A 15,134-nucleotide genomic window follows, 5' to 3' on the forward strand; every position below is an offset into this window, starting at 1 on the left:
TAGATGTATAGAGAGAGAGATATATATATATATATATCTTATATATCTATGGTATATATCTATGAAGTAAGAGATGAATATACATCTTAATATCATTCTGACCACACCTAGATAAAGAATCTATTCTAGTCACTAAATCATTAGACGATACAACATGAAGTAAATAATCACCCAACATCCGAAACCCGTTCGTCCACATAGAAAGAGACCCATCCGACTCTGCAGACGGTCTAAACATAACACATGAACGACATCCCCAAACACTGACTACCCCCCGGTGACCCCCTACTGAACCTGGCTGACAATCTCGCTGGCCCGGGACAGGCTCTCCACCATCTGCTGGCACTCCTTCCGTCGGCGGATCGTGTAGTCGCTCTCCTTGAGCAGGTCGTCTAGCTCGCTGTTGCGGTACATGTTCTCCAGCAGCTCGCGCTGCATTTCGTCTTTGGTGTATCTGTGATTGTTAGCATTGGATACACTAGCATTATATACATCATGTGTGTATATGTATGTAAGGATAGACGTACTGCACCAGCGTGTACATGATTGCCTTGGGCACCATGTCGATCATCGTACGCTTGACGATGTTGTAGTACGATGTGATCAGAAGTTCTACTACTGTTAGCACTGAAGTCACCCTGCCTCCCCAGCTCCCATAATTGGGTACGTACTGATCACTTCAACTTCCGTGGTCTCGCGCTCAGACATGGACGCCGACGCCTTGAGAGTCGGCGGCGGCGGCTCCATCGCCGCCATCTTCTTCTTGTTCTTCGACGCCCAGAAGCTGCCGAAGAATCCAGATCCGCCCTGGTTCTCCGCCGTCACCGCCTCCACTGTCGGGCTGCTGGCGCGCTGGGGCAGCGGCTTTCCGGTCTTCGGGTCAACCTGCGTCGGCTTGGCGCTGGCTTGACGCTCGTGGACGATAGCCATGGCCTATGATTATCAGTATGTATGAAAAGGGTGAAAAAAAAAAGGAAAAGGGAAAAAGGAAGAGGAAGAGGAAGAGGAAGAGGAAAAGGGGAGAGACGTACACGGTGTCCGTTCAAAAAGTCGGGATGTCCAGTATTGACATAGCAAGATTCCATGTTGATCAAATCCCGAACAAGTTTGTTCGTCGGCTCCAGGCACTTCTTGAAGAACGAAATCACCACCGCATGGAACTTCTCCTTCAACATCGGGTACCGTCGGAACAGCTGCTTGTTCAGGAGCTGGCCGAGAATCCGCACCATCTCATCGTACACCAACGAGATACACTTCGTGCTGGGATCCTCCAGCCGCTTGATCTGCTGCTTGACGATGTTCTCGAACGCGGCCGTGCCGACGAACAGCGCCGGCGACGGACCCGACGAGTTGTACAGGATGACCCGGATGTCCATGTCCTTCACGTAGTCGAAGGGGTCGACGGCCTTGATACCGTTCGAGTAGAGTTCGTGGAACACGAAGCTGATTCGCGCACCACCGGACAACTCAATGCTGGAGAGCTCCTGGTTCTTACCCTCCAACACGGTGCGGTACTCGTCCGTAAACTCGGTGATGATGTTCAGGATGATGTTGGCGCTGTTGCCCAGCATCGAGTCGCCCAGCTGCGACAGTTCGGCCGTGTACTTTTGCAGGGAGGAGGAGATGCGCGCTTTGATGTCGGGCAGGGTTTGTTTGATGTGCATCATCAGGATCTATCACTGTTAGATTTCATCTCTCGCCAGCCAATCAACTGCAGAACATACCAAGTTCAGCTTGCGAGCCAGGTACGGCGTGCCACAGTACGAAGCCTTGTTGCGATAAGCCTTGTGGCCCTCGAAAAAGTTCTTCTCGTGTTCCAGCGCATAGGCGATGGGCCGCTTGTTCTCAATATCACGCTGGCCACGGTTGACCACCGGCACATAGCCCAGGCGGAGGGGGATAATCCTGCCCGCAAGAATATCCACCACATCGGTACCATCGTCCATGAGATCGACCTTGGTCAAAACACCGATCGTCCGCTGCCCTTCCGGGTCGACCTCCCGGGCCAGCTTCAGGCCGTCCGAGTTGGCCAGATCCTGGTTCGCCGCGGTCACCGCGAGGATGATCGCGTTGGGCTTGCCGATATACTTCAAGACCATGTCGCGGATCTGGCGCTCGATATCCTTGGGCTGGTCACCGACGGGGACCTTGGTCAGACCGGGCAGATCGACGAGCGTGAGGGTCAGAACATTGGGCGAGTAGATGCGGAGGTTGATGGGGACGGGCGAGATTCCGGCGTTGCGACCGACTTTCTGCTCCGTCTCGCGCACGATCTCCTCGCGGATCTTGTTGAAATCGTGGAACTTCTCGCCGGGGATGTGCAGGAACTCGCCATACTCGTCGATGTTGGCCTCCTTGTCCGTCGTCTCGAGCTTTCCTCCATTCGCCTCTCCGTCGCCACTCGCGGGTTTGTTGATCAGTTGCAGGACGAGGGGTCTCCGGGTGACGATACCCGATCCACGAGGGAGGCTGGTGAACGGGAGAGTGTGGTTAGCGATCGCCACCGTAACGGGGAACCGACAGGAAGACCTACAAATCGCGCCCGACAATATTTTCTAAAACGGAACTCTTTCCACTGGACTGCGAGCCGACCACTGCGATCTGGGGCAGATCAATGGGATTGTGAACCTAGGGGAACCGGCGGTGTTAGTTAGGGTCCGCGCAGGAGGGGCTCTCTCGGCGGGCTAGACCAGCCTCCGGGGAGACAGTATAGTACTTACACCGACCGTCGAAAAGACATCTTGCAATTTATTGACGAGCGAAATCAAGCTCGGATCGTTGACGTTGATCCTATTGTCGCGAGGGGAAGGTTAGACAGCTGTTTGTGTGTGGAGATCGGGGAAGCAGCATGGAGGGACAGGGGGATTGCGCACGAGAAGCCAGATGTCGGACTTGCCATGACAGGCACCAGTCGTCGAGACGATCACTCCGGGGTTTGAAAGGGTATTAAAAGATGAAACGAGAATAAGAAAGTAACAGTAGCTAGAGCTGAGAAGGAGGTTGAAGACTCGAATGGTATGTTTAGAGAGTTGTTCTCAACAAGAGTTATTGTTTGCGGAGGAATGCAGCCGTGACTGATGGGGGAGAGAGAAAGAGGAAAGGATGTTGGTTAGTGGTGGAAAAGTGGAGCCTCAGGAGGGATTAAGGCGGGATGACCAGGAGAGGGTCCAGATTGCTCGTTTCAAGGTGTCTGTCAGTGTAGAGATTGTATTTGAATATATTCATATATATTCTTAAATATACTGATACATATCTGTTTATATATATATATATATATATATTATATTTTTATATTGATTTCTCACACAATATCTACCCTACTACCCACATAATGGTGAAGCCTAAACGCGTCATGGGTTGGCCACCCAAACATAAACGGGTGCCTGACTGGGTCAACGGACGAGCCATCAACACAACAATACGGATAATTGGTCAAATCATCTGGAATCAAAACTAACTACATCAGGTGGGAATTTGCTATGCTACAGCTCAACAGACATTAAAACACCAGCACGTCCGTCTTTACTCATCCGACACCGAGGCAAAGCGCTCCGTCATCGACTGAAGGATCTTCTCGTACTATAACAGCGTTAGCAATGGACTCAAACCGGCTCTGAAGATAGAAAAAGACATACCTTGGCAGTCACCTCGGTGTGGTTCTCCGGAACCTCGAACTTCATGCTGCGCAACGACGACTGGATGTCCGAAGTCGACTCGCGCACCTTGGTCCAGTTCTGGCCCTGCGCAATCGCCTTCTGGGCCTCGTCGTGGTAGCCCATGAACGCCTTCATCATGTACTCGGTCTTCCACAGCGGGCAGAACTGGTCGTAGTCACTGTATCCGTTCTGCTGCAAGAAGTCGTCCTTCAGCAGCGCCGCCACGTCCAGGGTGATCTTGTCCGAGTCGCCCAGCGCGGTCTTACCCACCAGCTGCACCACCTGGTCGAGATCCTCGGACTTGGTCAGCAGCTCGCGGATCTGCTCACGCAGGCGCGGGAACTCCGGGTGGTGCTTCTCGTAGTACCGGTCCAGCACCGTCGTGTATTTACTGTAGGACATGGAGGTGTTGATCGACGGGAAGTGCTTCCGCTGCGCCAGCTTCTTGTCCAACCCCCAGAACACCTGGACGATACCCAGCGTACTGGTGGTAACGGGATCCGAGAAATCGCCACCCGGCGGGCTGACGGCTCCGACGATGCTGACGCTGCCCGTGCGCTCCGGGCTACCCAGAGCCGTGCTCTTACCCGCACGTTCGTAGAAGGAGGCCAGCTTGGCGCCCAGGTAGGCGGGGAAACCCTGGTCAGCCGGCATCTCTCCCAGACGACCCGAGATCTCACGCAGGGCCTCGGCCCAGCGCGAGCTGGAGTCGGCCATCATCGCCACGTCCTTGCCCTGGTCGCGGAAGTACTCGGCGATCGTGATACCGGTGTAGATGGACGCTTCCCGCGCGGCGACGGGCATGTTGGAGGTGTTGGCGATCAGACAGGTGCGCTTCATGATGGGTTCCTTGCGGCCGCCGACGTCGATGGAGAGCTCGGGGAAATCCATCAACACTTCGGCCATCTCATTGCCGCGCTCGCCACATCCCACGTAGACGATGATGTCGCTGTTGGAGAATTTGGACACACTCTGCGAGATGACGGTCTTGCCGCAGCCAAACGCTCCGGGGATGCAGACGGTTCCGCCCTGCACACTGGGGAACAGCGAGTCCAGCACGCGCTGGCCGACGACGAAGGGGGCATCGGCGGACAGCTTGTCGTTGACGGGTCGGGGCACACGAACGGGCCAGGTGTGCATCATGCCATGCTCCGACTTCTGGCCGTTGAACTCGATCTCCAGGAGCTTCTCCTCGACGGTGTAGCTACCGGCCTCGGCGATCCGGGTGATCGTGCCGCGCGCGCGGGGCGGGAGGAGGATCTTGTGGTCGTCTACCAAGCTGTTCTCGAACACGGTACCCCAGACGTCACCGCCCGTAATATGGTCCCCGACCTTGTATTGACCCGGCTTGTAGTCCCATTTCTTCTTGCGATCCAGCGCATTCACAGCAATACCACGGGGGATGTAGATGCCTTTCGACTGGTCGGCGATCGCCTTCAGGGGTCGTTGGATACCGTCGTAGATCGTTTCCATCAAACCGGGGCCCAGCTCGACCGACAGGGGTTTGCCCGTTCTCGTGACCGGGTCGCCGACCGTCAAACCGGCTGGTAGACAGGTTAGACTTGGACTGATAGAGATCACTAGAGTAGAACGAAACCGTACCTGTTTCTTCGTAGACCTGGATGGTAGCCTTATCACCCTCGATCCGGATGACTTCTCCAACCAGCTGATCATAACCAACACGGCACTACAGACCATCAGCGAAATGCCAAAGATGAGACAACAGAGCCACGGCGAATGACGGAAGGAGGATATGTCCAAGTCAAGCAAGTCTGATCTGATCGATCCGATGCAATAGAAGAGTTGCGAGTACGTACCAACTCGTACATGGCACAGCCGATCATGTGTTCGGCCACGACGACGGGGCCGGAGACGGAGAAGACAGAGCCATGCTCGACCTCGGAATCCTTGGCGGACGGGGCCATCTTAACGGGGTGTATAGACGGCGTAGACGTAGAGGGGGGAGGTAAGGAGGAAGGGAGATGATTCAGATCGTGGTGGTGGAGGTTGTCCGTGCTATCGGTAGCAGTAGTAGTAGAAGTGGTGGTGGTGGTGCAGCTGCGGTCACTGCGGGAGGTGGTCGAGGTGGGCGAAACGGGAAGCGGTGGCAGCTCCTCCGCGGGCGGTGATGACGGTCTTGATCCCACTTCAACAACACGGTCTGTTTCCTCTACCACGGCTTGACTGGCGATCAAATCCAGTAAGGACGGCCGTGTTTTGAGTCGACGAAGACCTAAACCTAACATACGCACCTGATGGTTGAGGATGATGTATATGTGTAGGTGTAGGTGTACATTGGTGGGTTGGAGAGGGGGAAGTCTCCTGTCAATCGTACCACTAGAGGAGCGATAATTACCCCGTATGGAGTAGGTATTTAGTCTTTGTCACCTAATTTTATAGTTCTTCATCCTTTTTATTTGAATGAAATGCTACTAATGATTATTTATGAAATTAAGAAACTAATAAAACCAATAGGAAAATCAGAAACCCCATTTGGATCCCCTTTTCCTGGACTATATATCAGATTTGTATTGTTAGACACGTGCCCTCTGCCTAATACCAAGTGCACTACGATATAAAGCGCCTTGGCTTTCTTATCACTCATATCCTGTTCACGTCGTCAGCTGGTTAGGAAAGGAACGAGAACACTTGGGATGTCTATATTATATTCTCGACTATGGATTTCGAAGAAATCAAACTTCTTCCCATACCGAAGACATATGGCAACGAGAGTTTGCATCTTATCAACATACTACTTACTCCCCAGCCTTCAAGAGACAGCATTATATTGGAAAGTGTACCTTATTGCAACTGGTGACCTCAGTCTCAGATGAATACTCCGTATGTATTCACACACTGACAGCCTCCCATTCCCATCCTCCATATAATGGACACCCCGCGCATCTTGTGAATCATCGTCGACACAGAACCTTCCAGTTGCACGGAGGTTATCAGCGGATTAGTAGTAGCTATTACCGCCATAGCCATTATTGTTGTAGCCATTATTGTTGTAGCCATTATTGTTGTAGCCATTATTGTAGCCATTGTTGTCATAGCCATTATTGTAGCCATTATTATCGTAGCCATTATTGTTGTAGCCATTATTGTAGCCATTATTGTCATAACCATTGTTGTTATAGCCATCATTGTCATAGCCATTATTGTAGCCATTATCACCATAGCCATTGTCATAGCATGCCTCAGTAACAGTCGCAGTGACAGTAGCAGGTGGTGGGATTTCCGTAATTGTATCTGTCTCAAATCGCGTGATTGTGACAGATCTGGATTCAATAATGGTATCCGTCTCTATCTCCGTGACTGTGGTAGGAGGTGCAGTTTCGGTGATCGTGACAGGAGACGAATGCCCTCCTGCGCAGTCGAGATGGAGGACGTGGTTACGCCTGGGATTTGTTTCGTCGACGTAGAAGAACTCCACATCTCCTGTGGAACCTTCCCTGATATCGTTCAGCTTGGCTGCCGAGCTTCCGCGATCGCAGGTTGCCGTTGCGCCCCTGTCGATTGAGCCATCGTCTCTCAAGCACAGGTAGTAGGGATCGCCGAGTTCGAACTCAGAGGGGCCAGCCCGGCTAAATAGAGGTCCAGCGAGGGCGGGGGCAAGATAGATGCTTAGCCCTAATAGGAGGGTTTTCTGCAACATCGTGAACGATATGGGAGCTTTGAAGTAGAGGAAAGAAAGGAGCTGTGTAGGTTGAGCAGGTGAGGGAGAGAGAATGGACCTGCTAGCATTGGATGGGAGAATATGGCTCTTTTATACCTTGAGATCAGTCTTGCTAATTGCGGCCTCTTGTCTTCCATGACAAGTGGTATACTCCTGTCCACAGATGGCTGAACTTGGGCTGCATAGATGTCCGACAGAACGAACAATGGTATTTTCCTACTACGGCTTTCCCGAAAGCGTAAAGGCCATTGTACCTCCGTGACTCTCGACCGAAGAATATGATGGTAGATGCGTGGTAATGAAAGTTGGTGTCCTGTCAAAGACACACTTCGGGGTTACAGTGGTTTGTACTCCCACCTCTGGCTTTGTCAATGCCATTTGACAGATGGGTCTCTTTCACCGGTCGAACACATTCCAATGTGTGCTGCATCCCACTCTCAATGTCGCACTTGGGACCAGTGGGACTACAATGAACTGACGCTTGCAGCATACTAGGTTATCTGAAACTTTTAGGTAACAATATCAAGTGCTGTAGTATGACAGGACATCAGGGAAATTCCCGTGGGCTAAGTGACAGTGACATCGACATCTTGGACCCCTCAGACGCTTAGAGTAGAGTTATGCGGGACAGATATGGGTCAAGAATGCATCATACCATGTTTCCGGCAACAATGTAGCAATGGCCTTGTTCCTGAATATCCCCACCACTTCTCAAAGCTTTTATACTTCTTTTGATTTTCTTGCCATATTCTCACGATTAAATATTGGATTAGGGCTGAAAAGGTTACTGGCAGAAGTCCCGTTTTGTACGTCACCATGTTAGGGTTCGACGAAGTCATATGCCTGGATGCGTGGGATTGATGCCCTAGCACTATATATTATTCACGCTGGAAGTAGACGCCCGATATCACTCCAGACAATGTCTCCTAGCGGAGCGTAACAGGGTTTTGCTACCAGATATGGACTCTTTATTCTGTAAGGATAAGAGTAACTCCATGATTCCCTTCCATCAGTAAACCGCAATGGCAATCATGAAGGTGCAGCTCTGGTGTTGATAGCATGGTTAACGATATATAGTTACTATCTAATATATGGAAAAAAAGCAGCAGCATAGTATATATCAACATATTCAGACCCATATATCAATAACTTGTGATGGTGCACAAGCGGCAGATGAAGATGGCCGCTTTCAGAGTCGGCAGATCAGACCATGACTTGAGCCCTACTGATGGACACACAAATGTGATAATAGATGGACTGTAACAGTAACATCTGATATTGCAAACAGTCGTGGATAAAACTGACATTAGGGACCGTCAAGGGCTGGGTTAGTTATAGCACTGAGATGTACACTGAAATTGGGAGAATCTGAGAAGCAGTTCTTCTTGAGACTTGTCTCCAGACCATCCTGCAATCTACTCTCCAGACTTTCACAATGTTGCCATCCACCCTCAAGTCTCTCTTGCTCGTCGCCCTGGCGTCCTTTGGATCGACCGAGAAAGCTGCTGAGCAAAAAACCGACAACCTTGTCAGCAATCTGCCCCTCAGGCACGGCCACTGCTACCACATCATCAACGCAATGGACCAATTTCTCGGCAGCAGCGACACTCCAGGGTTCCAATTTCTACACTTCGACACACTGGCCAAGGCTAGCCGATACAAAATATGCCCCCACGCTGGTCCCGACTGCCATTTGCACGACGTGGACCGTGCGGTCAGTGCAGGCCAGCCATTCTTCCTGTATGACTATAAAGGCAACCACTTCGCTCCCGACGGGGGTACTATTGCGTCCCACAACAGAGGATTCTTGCTTGCTGGGGTCAAGTCTGGTACCAGTATGTTGAGTTTTCGGGGACGAACGAGTACTCTGCCACCTTTCCTACCCCTGTTAGGGTCCATGCTCGAGACTACTGGTCTAGCTCGCATGACGGTCTCACCCTGATCGGCTCGCCGCCCGACTATTCCCTCGTTGTCGTCGACTACTCCCATGATTCGATACTGCTACGCTTTGTCGAGAGTGCCTGCCCGCCCGGTAAAAACTGAAGCTCTGCCAGGGGTTGAGTTCTGTGGATCTGATTTATGTGGTCTTCCGTGGATTTTGGGGGGTCTACTCTACTTAAGAGTATGATTCAGAAGACCGAAACCTGCATTTCAGGCGATCCAAGGACACCATGTTGTAACCGGCATACTGGCAGTCCAGATGATTATAAACCTAAGGGACAGCCCTCCACTCGCAGCTGTGACTATTCCACCGTATATGAGAACTGCCGGTGATGTCACTGCATACTACCGATCTATCAGACATGTCTACTACCAGTAGGATGGGTGGTCTAGGATGATATTAGCCCAGGTAGGTGATCACTGTTACCCCAACGCAAAACAATACTGTATGAGCGACGGATATGGAGGTAAAGGTTTACCATGCACGGATCTTTCTCAGAGGGTGCTGGTAGCATCTCATGATTCATGTCTCCTGCTCAGTCAATGACTGACTCTGAAGTACCTCGAACTGACCTCTGCCCGGCACTGCCACCTCCAGCGGCTCCTCTAATGGGATGATCGTTAGGGTTATGCTCTCCTCCTCTCCAGGGGAAGATAGCTGTTTGCTCTAAGATACGACTTGACATAAATTGCATTTTTTTCCTGACACATATCTTCCATCTTTTACCAGATTTATATTTGCAGATTAGTACAGTATGAACAAGCCATGCATCGCAATGCAAACCAAAATAATAATTACAAGTAGTACCATCCTAGCACCATCGTAGTAATCTCACAATATGGACAGTGACATTTTCCCCAACTCCCTTCAAACTAATTACATTCTTATACACACCCACATGGCCTAACAGAACCCTGAAACTCCCGAAGCAAATTCACGTGTCCAAAATGATATCCAAGATCACTCCCAAGCCATATCCAAACGGCCTCGGCTTATCCTCTTCCTCCCCGTCAATCCGACGTACAGCTCTCATCCGATACATGGAGATCGGATCGAGATCGGAATCGAGGTCGGGATCAGGTTGCGAGGAATGGGTTTGACTTAGTCGTCGTTTATTTCTATCACTGTTCAGTATGTTTCTTCCGAGGTCATTATGCACGATTTATATAGATTAATGACGCAAAAAAGGACAAGAATAGATCAACATACTCCGCATCCCTTGCAGCTGCAATCGTTGGAGCAAGAACAGCTCTGGGGACCATTGCAGGTACAGGTGTTACCGCAGTTGCAGCCCATTGTCAAGTATATGCTTCTGGTGGGTTGAGCTTTCTTAAGCGGAGGATAGTAGTGTGGATAGGCTGGTAATAGACTATATGATATAATAGGACTTGATCGTGGCAAGAAGGTCCTCACGGGATACCATGGATGGGATAACGTTCTATATAGGGATTCTGGGTGGGGGGAATGGATGTACGCATCATGATGAGGTCAGCGGTTGCAGGGTGGTGTTACTCTGGGGGGTGGTAGCACCTCTTGTCTAGATTTGTCTGATGATCATTCTTTCTGGATGGCTGCTTTGGGATTAGGGAATATCTCCCTTATTCTATTCGATTTTATTATAAGCTCTTTTTGCTGATGATTTGGTGCTGTGGTGGTGTATACTACCCCAGATTTTCGAGCGGAGTATTCCGGAGTAGCACCTACAGGAGATAACTGGGAATGTGGGTTGTTTCAACCTCTTTTTTTATTACGACAGTACCCTATTACAGTAGTAGATTTAAACTCCAGATTTTCTTCCAAGCCCCAACAGGAGGTAATCTGGTAATCATGATGGTTGGGAATCTAGAACCAGAAATCAGTCAGGATGGACAACGGTCATAAGGCACCAAGGTTCACATCGATACCTGACCTATCCCCATACCTACCTTACCCTACCATACCCTCATTCTACCCTAGTATCTACCTGGTAAGATGCAGCTGATGTGTCGAAAAAGGAAATGCTGAGCGCCAAACCCGGCTGGCTTAAGTTCTCTCGTCCACTTCTGCACCAGTTGGGATCTCCCCTTGAATACCCGCTATGGTACCTCGTTGTTTGGTGTTGAGAAGTAATGGGCACTATCTTATCCTTGCGTTGAGATTGGATGGATGTTGCTTCCCTTACGTAGGGAACCCCCCGTCAGCTGCGTCGGGAGACAGGGGGGAATCCCTATCTTGTTTTAGCTGTTCTTGTTTGGGATGCAGATGATGTGGCGGTGGTGGGAGTGCTATACAGCTTGGGCTCTCTTTCTTTGTTCTTGATTTCCAGCATGAAATCTATTGTTACTTTTTATTATAGTAAAAACTTATAAAACAGAATAATGAAATTAACAATAATTTAATATAATATAAACATATACATACAGAAACCTATCGATATATTCAGATCTAGATAGTAAAATATATATAATATTAATAATTCAGGGTTGAGATGTAAAGGGTGTATCAATCCGATGGATGATGTGATGGTAGTGTTATTTACCAGTCAATACAGTCTCAGCCATTTGGAAATCATTAACAAGTCATGCACATGGCTGAACAAACAGAAAGAATAAACTCTACCTAAGATCTTCCATACTAGTGATGGTGATTGACCGTTTGTTTGTCTGCCACACCGGACCAAACCAACCCAAACCAAACCTCATCCAACCAACCTCATTCTCGTCCTTATTACGACTTGCTTCAACTCCCCCTCCCCTCCACCTTTCCTCTTTCTCCATACCCAATCTTCTTCTTTATCCTCATTCTTTTCATTACGCTTTCATACTGAGATCTTTTCCCTCCGATCTCCCCTCGGCGCCTTCCTTCGAACCCCCTCCCATAACCTCCAACCCCGACTCCGATAACGACCCGCCAGTCCTGCCTCCTACATCTTCCCTCCCCCCCAACGACTACAGCAAAAAGAATACCTCAACCGATAGATTCATCAACTGCATCAAATTCATCCGGTCGTCATATTTGTTTGGCATATTGGTTGACCCCGTTCACGAGTCACGAGCTCCACCCCGACGGCTGAGCTTCGGCGAGTATCAAGAGACCCGCCGCCGATAGAGGTCTGCTCACCTGGTTTCTCTCGAGAGCCAGGCGAAGGGGCAGATCTACAAGTATTCGATCTGGCAAACAATCGACCGCCCTACACGTCCTCCCCCGCCGCATCCGACCACCCCAACCTTCCTTCCCCCCACGAACCGCCCTCGTCCCGCCCGAGGCGCTCCGCAGCCGACAACATCTCATCGTCAACCCGCCGCGAGCCCCTCGTCGGTGGTCATCAGGATACATCGAGCGCTGCGGGGAGGATCCTTCCGTCCGCTCGTCGACGTCGCCGTCGGAGCTCTTCGTCCACCGAGGAGACAGAAGCCCATTCAGACTATCGTCCGCCGATCGAGACCGGTGCCTCCGACCAGACCACGAACCTGCCCCGTGCTCCCTACGAGGCCCACTTGCCATCCACAAAGCGCAGGCGCCTGGCAAATATGCGGCCCGATGGAGTTGCAACCACGAAAGGCTCCACGGCGTCTCCGTCCCACAAGGCCGGCTTGCTCCACGCCCGGAACGGCCAAGGAGCCCATTTCGCCAACGGCGAGGCGCAGACGAACGGGTCCCAGAAGCTCTCAACGCGCCCGCCATCATACTTCGGTCATGACCGGGAGGAAGTCACACGCATTTTGATACAGAGCCTGTTCGAGCTGGGATACGATTCGGCAGCGGATGTGTTAAGCAAAGAGAGCGGTTATGAGCTGGAGAGTTCGGCTGTGGCGACGTTCCGGAATGCGGTCCTAGAGGGACGATGGGCCGAGGCACAGACGATCCTGATTCAGTCTTTTTACCCGGACGGAAGTGGGCGAACACCGGGCGTAGGCAAGCAGGCGTCGAGTAAAGAGAGGCTGGTGTTGGTGGAGACCGCCGAGTTGAACGAGATGCTCTTCTACCTGCGGCAGCAGAAGTTCCTCGAATTGTTGGAAGCTCGCGACCTCGGAGCGGCGTTGACGGTTCTTCGCCATGAGTTGACCCCTCTCAACTACGATATTGGACGTCTCCATGCCCTGTCTAGGTGGGTTCTCGCAGGAGGGAAATGTTTATAAAGCTCGGTGTACTGACCCGTTGGACTAGTCTTCTCATGTGCCCTCCGGAGCACCTCCACAACCAAGCGGGTTGGAATGGGCCTATCAGCTCGTCTCGCGAGCGGTTGTTGGCCGAATTGTCCAGTAAGTCGAGTGTCTGGACGGCCTGGGAGGTTTCCACACCCCTAACCATGCCACAGAATCGATATCTCCTTCCGTGATGATCCCGGACCATCGTCTCGCTTTATTGCTCGACCGAGTCAAGCAGGATCAGATCAACAACTGCTTGTATCACAACACTGCTTCGCCACCGTCACTCTATTCAGATCACATGTGTGACCGGGCCGACTTTCCACTCCGCACAGCCCTCGAATTGAGCCAGCACTCCGACGAGGTGTGGTATTGCCAGTTCTCGCACGATGGCACAAAGCTAGTCACGGCGGGCCGGGACCACAGTGTGATCATCTACGATGCAACCACCTTCGCCGTCCTCCATAAATTGGTGGAACATGAAGCGGGCGTTGCCCATGCGAGCTGGAGCCCGGACGACACCAAACTCATCACTTGTTCCCAGGATAGAAAGGCTCGGGTGTGGAATGTAGAGGTATGCCCCGTCTGTAGTCCTGCTTCTCCGGGGGGGTTCATACTAACGATCTCAACCCGCAGACCGGCAACTGCATCTTGACCATCGATCACCATCGGCAACCAGTGACTGCCGCGGCGTGGGCTGCGGATGGCGAGACCTTCGTCACGGCGTCTCTCGACTTGAACCTACAGATGTGTCACTGGAGCATGCGTGGGCAAGTTATCCATATGTGGCCCGGTGGTTTCCGCGTACAAGACTGTGCCATCACTCCCGATGGGCGACGACTGATCGCAGCGGATGTGAAAGAGAAGATCCACGTCTACAACTTCCACACGCACGAAGAGGAATATTGTCTGGCCCTGAAAAGCAAGCCGACGTCCATTGCCATCAGCCAAGATTCGCGCCACATGCTGGTGAATCTGTCCGAGGGTCAAATACAACTGATCGACATCGACACGGCGGATGTCATTCGACGGTTTCAAGGGCAGAAACAAGGTTCTTTTGTCATCCGAAGTACCTTTGGAGGCGCTGCAGAGAACTTTGTTGTGAGTGGGAGCGAAGGTATGCTGTCTCCTCATCTGCTGGTTTGCGCCTTGCTGACCATCTACTAGATTCCCGCATCTACGTCTGGCACAAAGAAAACAAGACCCTGGTAGAGACGCTCGACGGGCACATCTCTGGCTGTGTCAATGCGATATCATGGAATCCCACCAACCCCGGCATGTTTGCCTCTGCGGGAGATGACTACTTGGTTAGAATGTAAGCGGCCTTCCTCCTTGAATTCTGTGACTCTTACTGACGAATATTTCAGCTGGACGCGAGAACGAGATGCGCATCCCAATACGATTGCCGCAAAACACCGAACGGCAGCGACACCTGGTGGATTTGCACGCACCAGTGCTCTCCGCTCAACATCCAGCTTTCAATAAAAAAAAAAATAAGAAAAAAACAACCAAATAAGAAGATAAAGATAAAGAAAATAACATATCCCCCTCTACAGCAGGCCTGTCTGTTTGGCTCTCATCTCTTGAGTGATTTTGTATCCATCCATCCATGTTAGGAGTGACATAACTTTTGGACTCGAGGGACAGGGCTTCTTCTCTATCTTTCTTTATTTGTTATACGCCATCTGCTTCTCCTGATTGCATTGCATATATGCATATTTCTGGGCCGT

At 51.1% G+C, this 15,134-nt stretch overlaps 4 protein-coding genes across 4 annotated transcripts; 1 reads left to right on the plus strand and 3 right to left on the minus strand.

Moving 5' to 3' along the window:
• Positions 1-106: 106 nt before the first annotated feature.
• P168DRAFT_270287 (dynamin-like GTPase vpsA) lies at positions 107-3,109 on the minus strand. The gene is made up of 8 exons (XM_024835198.1): positions 2,874-3,109; positions 2,721-2,790; positions 2,534-2,628; positions 1,725-2,469; positions 1,032-1,673; positions 672-933; positions 528-612; positions 107-454 (listed from the first exon to the last, which is right to left on the minus strand). Exons 1-8 carry the CDS (start codon positions 2,897-2,899, stop codon positions 286-288), a joined length of 2,094 nt encoding a protein of 697 aa, XP_024692367.1. The 5' UTR covers positions 2,900-3,109; the 3' UTR covers positions 107-285.
• Positions 3,110-3,522: 413 nt separating this feature from the next.
• P168DRAFT_297655 (H(+)-transporting V1 sector ATPase subunit A) lies at positions 3,523-5,581 on the minus strand (the record flags this gene model as incomplete). Its single annotated transcript, XM_024838197.1, has 4 exons — positions 3,523-3,579; positions 3,636-5,200; positions 5,259-5,343; positions 5,474-5,581. 4 exons carry the CDS (start codon positions 5,579-5,581, stop codon positions 3,523-3,525), a joined length of 1,815 nt encoding a protein of 604 aa, XP_024692368.1.
• A 945-nt stretch (positions 5,582-6,526) lies between these two features.
• Positions 6,527-7,386, minus strand: P168DRAFT_290903 (uncharacterized protein). The gene has a single exon (XM_024837316.1). It carries the CDS (start codon positions 7,312-7,314, stop codon positions 6,616-6,618), a length of 699 nt encoding a protein of 232 aa, XP_024692369.1. The 5' UTR covers positions 7,315-7,386; the 3' UTR covers positions 6,527-6,615.
• Positions 7,387-8,770: 1,384 nt separating this feature from the next.
• P168DRAFT_319237 (WD40 repeat-like protein) lies at positions 8,771-14,889 on the plus strand (the record flags this gene model as incomplete). Its single annotated transcript, XM_024840257.1, has 8 exons — positions 8,771-9,113; positions 9,161-9,367; positions 12,305-13,364; positions 13,424-13,518; positions 13,575-13,978; positions 14,041-14,521; positions 14,572-14,719; positions 14,772-14,889. The coding sequence occupies 8 exons, from the start codon at positions 8,771-8,773 to the stop codon at positions 14,887-14,889; spliced, it is 2,856 nt and encodes a 951-aa protein (XP_024692370.1).
• Positions 14,890-15,134: the final 245 nt, after the last annotated feature.

The sequence above is a fragment of the Aspergillus campestris genome (assembly GCF_002847485.1).
Source record: "Aspergillus campestris IBT 28561 chromosome Unknown P168scaffold_7, whole genome shotgun sequence".
NCBI lineage: Eukaryota > Fungi > Ascomycota > Eurotiomycetes > Eurotiales > Aspergillaceae > Aspergillus > Aspergillus campestris.

Coding starts and splice junctions, on each gene's coding strand:
- P168DRAFT_270287 (XM_024835198.1), bottom strand. CDS start 2,899: ATGGCAAGTCCGACATCTGGCTTCTC. Junction 2,470..2,533: donor AATATTGTCGGGCGCGATTT/GTAGGTCTTCCT, acceptor CCCGTTCACCAG/CCTCCCTCGTGGATCGGGTA. Junction 1,674..1,724: donor TGGCTCGCAAGCTGAACTTG/GTATGTTCTGCA, acceptor TAACAGTGATAG/ATCCTGATGATGCACATCAA.
- P168DRAFT_290903 (XM_024837316.1), bottom strand. CDS start 7,314: ATGTTGCAGAAAACCCTCCTATTAGGGCTAAGCATCTATCTTGCCCCC.